The following is a 4934-nucleotide window of genomic DNA, read 5'->3' as shown; positions in this document are numbered from 1 at the left end:
AATTAAAAGAAAAAAAGAAAAAAAACTTGAATTTAATGTCATGGCTTATAGGTCAATATTTGACCATTACATCAAATTTAAACCCACTGCAACAAAAACCCATTGAAGGAATGGGTTTCAATTTACCCAGCACGTAAAACAATTTCCAATTATTATTTCGTCTTATCAGATAGATCAAAGAGTTTATGACTCCAATATTGTCATTTAAAAGAGAGAGAGAGAGAGAGAGAGAGAGAGAGAGAGAGAGAGAGAAATAACAGAGCTGTAGCCTCTTTACACAAATTTGAATATTCAAACTGATATAAGCATGAAGTTACTGCTTCAGACACTAATTTCCTTTCAATAAAAATAAGCGAGAATATATCTTGCAATTGTAAAATAGATTGAACTTGCAGTAGGTTCTTTTTAACTATCTTCAGTAATGGAAAGTAATAAATAATTCTTCAAAAAAACAAAAAAAGGAGCGTGTTGGCTAAAATAAATAGTGCTCTCATCAAATGCTTCCAATTAGCATTTCAATAAAACCAAACTTTCTGAGCATTATCCCAATATAATCATCCTAAGTGCTGATATGGGAACCATTTATTAGATGATTAATTCTATAAGTTGTAGAATTTCCTATTTATCCACTCTACCATACCATGAATGAATTTTCACCTCACTCGGAATTATAATAGTTGGGATACTAGTTGAAAAGTGTAGCATTACTCTTTCACATTTTGGCTCGTACTTTTGCTATGAGCTCTCTTCTAAGGATTTTCCCAGAAGCTGACTTGGGAACGCTGTTTATGAATGTCACCCTTCTTAATCTTTTAAAAGGTGCAACCTGCAACAGAGTAAAGAAAGAAGAGTATATGATTATAGATGTAACTAGAATCACTCAACCGCCAGGTGTAAATCATTTTTGTACCCTATACTATAAGGTAAGCAAACAAGAAATATGATTTAGGAAGAAAAAACAGGACCAAAGCAAAACAAACATAATTGACAACGGCATATGTTGGATCATCAGACACTACTCAGTGTGTCTGGAAATGTTATACTGTTACGATATATTGTGTCACATTACCTGTTTAGCAATAAACTTCTGAACATCTTCTTCAGTCAGTGAACTGTTGGGTGATCGAACAACATATGCTATTGGGACCTCCCCAGCTTCAGCGTCAGGAAATCTTTTGAGGGGGAAACGTATCAAGATATCAGTGGTGAATTTACGAGATAAGCATAAATTTAAGAATTGGTTGCACAACTTACGGAATAACAACAGCATCTAATATCTCAGGGTGAGAAACAAGCAGCCCCTCAAGCTCTGCGGGCGCTACCTAGTATGAATCAATGAAGCCTCAACTACCGTTAATCTACATTCTCAATTCCAAAGTTACATATCTAAAGAAAACAGAGAAGATGCAGAAGAAGCGGCTTAATCAATATGTCGAAGATAGCCTAGTGACTGTTGATCAGAGATATCAAGTTACTGGCTGCTAAATTTCAGCTACACCATTTCCAAATAACCATATAGATAAAGGCAGCATTAAGAGGTCTTAATCAGTCCTAGTGAAGTAAAAAATTTAAATGATATAAGAAACAACAACAGGGCTCCAGAGAAAAATGAAGTTGCAGCAAGCAATTCTGGGAGCAAACACACGAAGTAAGAAGAAGAAAGAAGCCGTGTCAACCAGACGCTGCAAATATTGTGTGGGAAACTTGTTTGTTAAATTTTGTACCCTTAAAAAAAGTAGAAGTTGTACAGCCAAAATTTCTAGGTTTCAACCAACATACTGTCCTGAAAAATCAACTAAAAGCAGGCTTTAACCTTAAACTAGTTGGAGTTGGCTACAAAAATCATTTTCATTGCCATTGCCCAACTGTCATAAGTGCCAGAAAAAATTCCATTGCATTAAACCTATATTACCAATTAGAAGTTACCTGAAAACCTTTGTACTTAATGAGCTCTTTGATTCGGTCAACAACATATAGCTGGCCATCCCCATCAAAATATCCAAGATCACCCGTATGTACCCAACCCTTTTTATCTATTGTCAGCTTGGTGGCTTGTTCATTGTTGTAATAACCTGAAAATGATAGTACCAAAATTCTCATATAATCCAACTTAAAAGAAAAGCAGATACCTGAACATGTTAAATCAATGCAGAGCTTACACTAAATTTTCAAAAATGAAAACCAAGCTTATAATGTTATCAATTTAATTAAACAACTTATTAGTACATTTCTCACAAAAACATCAAAATCATGAATCTACCAAGACCTTGACCTACAATGACAAATGTTATTGTTTGGGAACCTATTGGCTTGCATATGATAGATAAAAGCCTGCCTAAGGATTTCTGAAATAACCTGGAGCAAGAATGCATCAAATTTCAAAAGTTTTTTTTTCCTCTCTCTCTTAAATGAAAGAATACATTATCTTCAAAACCCCCATGAAGAGAGTATAATTGAAGCAATTAACATTATACCTTGCATCATATTAGGTCCTCGTAGCCATATCTCCCCCAACTGATTTGGAGGAAGAGGCTTTTGAGTATCCACACTGACTATTAGGGCTTCAACACCTGGGGCAAGTGCTCCAGCTGAACCAATATTTCGAGATCCTGCAAATGAATTCTCCATTGTGGCAATACCACTAGTTTCCGTCAAACCATAACCCTGAAACCATTGAAATTTTCCTAAATAAGGAAAAATAGCTAAAACTGATTACCTACCTGGAAATCTGTAACTAATTTATTACCTGTTTAAAGTGTCACTGAATTTAACCATACATGTCAGATAAAAGCAATAGAACACGAATATTATATGCTGCATTTCACAAACTTTCTACTTAAAGTCAGTCTAAGAAACAAAGAATTTAATGGACAATTTACTACTGTAGAAGGAGTAAGAAACAATGCTCAACTACTCTATCAGCCAAGATATTGCACCAGTCATTGACTAAACGTAAAGGCTGCTCTCTGCAGACCATGAGGTCTTTGCTCCCTGATCAGATTATATATCAGTCAAGAAATCGGTAAGATAAATATGATCAAGCCAAGGATATTCTAATCTGATCAAGTCAAGGATATTCTAGATGTGAACATAGCGAGCATAAAAGAACTGTTAGGATGCACTCCCATACTGCTGGATCAGTGCTCAAAAGACACAGAGAGATCTGAAGCAATCTTAATTTCACCAACGGCCTGGCAAACCTCAAAATCATTATGCCTCCTTTTCAAAAATTGATAATAATTTAAACAAAGCAAATAAAAAATATGCAAAACTCATCAAATCTTTTCAGCTTATAATCATTACATGATTCGTAATACAAATGCTCAAACTGAACTACCTGAATGACTGTTGCACTAGGTACATTCTTTGCGCATTCCTCCATCAATTCCTTTCCCAAAGGAGCAGCACCAGAACCAACAAGTTTCAATGAAGAAAGATCAAATTTCTTGACCAAACCATGCTTAGCCAATGCAAGAATAAGAGGTGGAACAACCCATATGTGTGTCACTCTGTGCTTCTCAATAGCCCTCAAAAACATCTCAAGATCAAACTTGGCCATTAAAATAATACAACTGCCTTTTTGCAACTGCCCGCAAGTAATAACTGCAAGCCCAAATACGTGAAACAGAGGCAACACACAAAGAAACACATAATCTAATTCACCAGCCGTTTCTTGGTCCATGGTTACCATCAAAGATGATGCAATAAAGTTCTTGTGTGTCAAAATGACACCTTTGCTGACACCAGTTGTACCTGAAGAGTACAACAAAGCAGCAGTATCTGTCTGCTTAATAGAAACATCTGGAAAATTTGATATATTCCCAGATAATTCAATTAAATCATGAAAATGAACAATCTTTGAACTTGAGCTAAGACCACATGAAGCAAGTTTACTTTTCGAACCCAAAAGGACGGCTGGCAAGTTGAAGTCTTTAACTTTGTCCCACAATTCAGGTACAGTGACGATGAGTTTTGGATTTGAATCTATAACTTGCTTTGACAGTTCAGAGACAGAGTAAACAGGATTAGCAGTTGTTGCTATGGCGCCTGTAGCAATAACACCAAGAAAGCAAACAGGAAACTGAGTTGAATTTGGGGCAAAGATCATAACAACATCATTTTTTGTAATACCCAGATGGCGAAAGCCATGAGAGGCCTTAATCACAGTGGATTTGAGTTGCGAAAAGGTCAAAGATTCACCAGAATCAGCATCAATGAGTGCTGGCTTGGAGGGATAAGAGGCAGAGTTTCTAAAAAGAAAATGAACCATAGAAAGATTGGGCTCACTGGGAAGAACCAAAGGCGGCCTCAGAGATCTGTAGATACCATCACGGCCATAACCAGATTTCTCCATTCAAACCAAACAAGATAAAAAAGGGAAGTCAGAGAATTTTATTTTTATTTTTTAAAAGTTTTTTGTAGAGTTATGGATGGAGATGAAATGAAGAAAATGACGAGCAAGGGAGATTAAATGAGGACATGAAAAATGGGGCAATAATGTGAATATGACGTGGACAGTGAATGGCAGGATTGGCGGTGGCGGGTGATTTGATGAATTTGGAAAGATAATTTTGCGGTTTATTAGAGAAGACATTAAAACAGAGGCAAATAATAAAGTACTTATTTCTGGTTCGGTTGTTATTTTCTTGTTAAGGCAAACGACGTTAGTTTTGAAAAATTCAATCGATGGATGACAACGACATTTGGGCTTACGTGTTTTTATATTTTCTCAAATGTGGTCATGAAGCAAGAGCGCTGCATTGCGATCCAAAATCCAAATACGTGTCTTTAATAATAATTAACTTTTACTATTACAAGGTAAGAGGACATCCGGCCGGGGTGGGGGCTTCCTCCGACCGGTGTTTTTTCTTTTGTTTTGGAAAAATTATCAGTCATTTATTTTTCTTAAATTTTTCTATATATAAAGAATATTA

The 4934-nt window shown here is 35.9% G+C and overlaps 1 protein-coding gene across 1 annotated transcript; it reads right to left on the bottom strand.

Annotated features, from left to right (window-relative positions):
* Positions 1–334: 334 nt before the first annotated feature.
* Positions 335–4594, bottom strand: LOC18033903 (4-coumarate--CoA ligase-like 7). The gene is made up of 6 exons (XM_006424427.2): positions 3338–4594; positions 2475–2664; positions 1927–2072; positions 1255–1322; positions 1070–1172; positions 335–826 (listed from the first exon to the last, which is right to left on the bottom strand). Exons 1-6 carry the CDS (start codon positions 4352–4354, stop codon positions 713–715), a joined length of 1638 nt encoding a protein of 545 aa, XP_006424490.1. The 5' UTR covers positions 4355–4594; the 3' UTR covers positions 335–712.
* Positions 4595–4934: the final 340 nt, after the last annotated feature.

This window comes from Citrus clementina, unplaced genomic scaffold (assembly GCF_000493195.1).
Source record: "Citrus clementina cultivar Clemenules unplaced genomic scaffold, Citrus_clementina_v1.0 scaffold_8, whole genome shotgun sequence".
NCBI classification, from domain to species: domain Eukaryota; kingdom Viridiplantae; phylum Streptophyta; class Magnoliopsida; order Sapindales; family Rutaceae; genus Citrus; species Citrus x clementina.
Note: the sequence above shows the minus strand (reverse complement) of the source record. Positions and strands in the feature narration are given on the sequence as shown.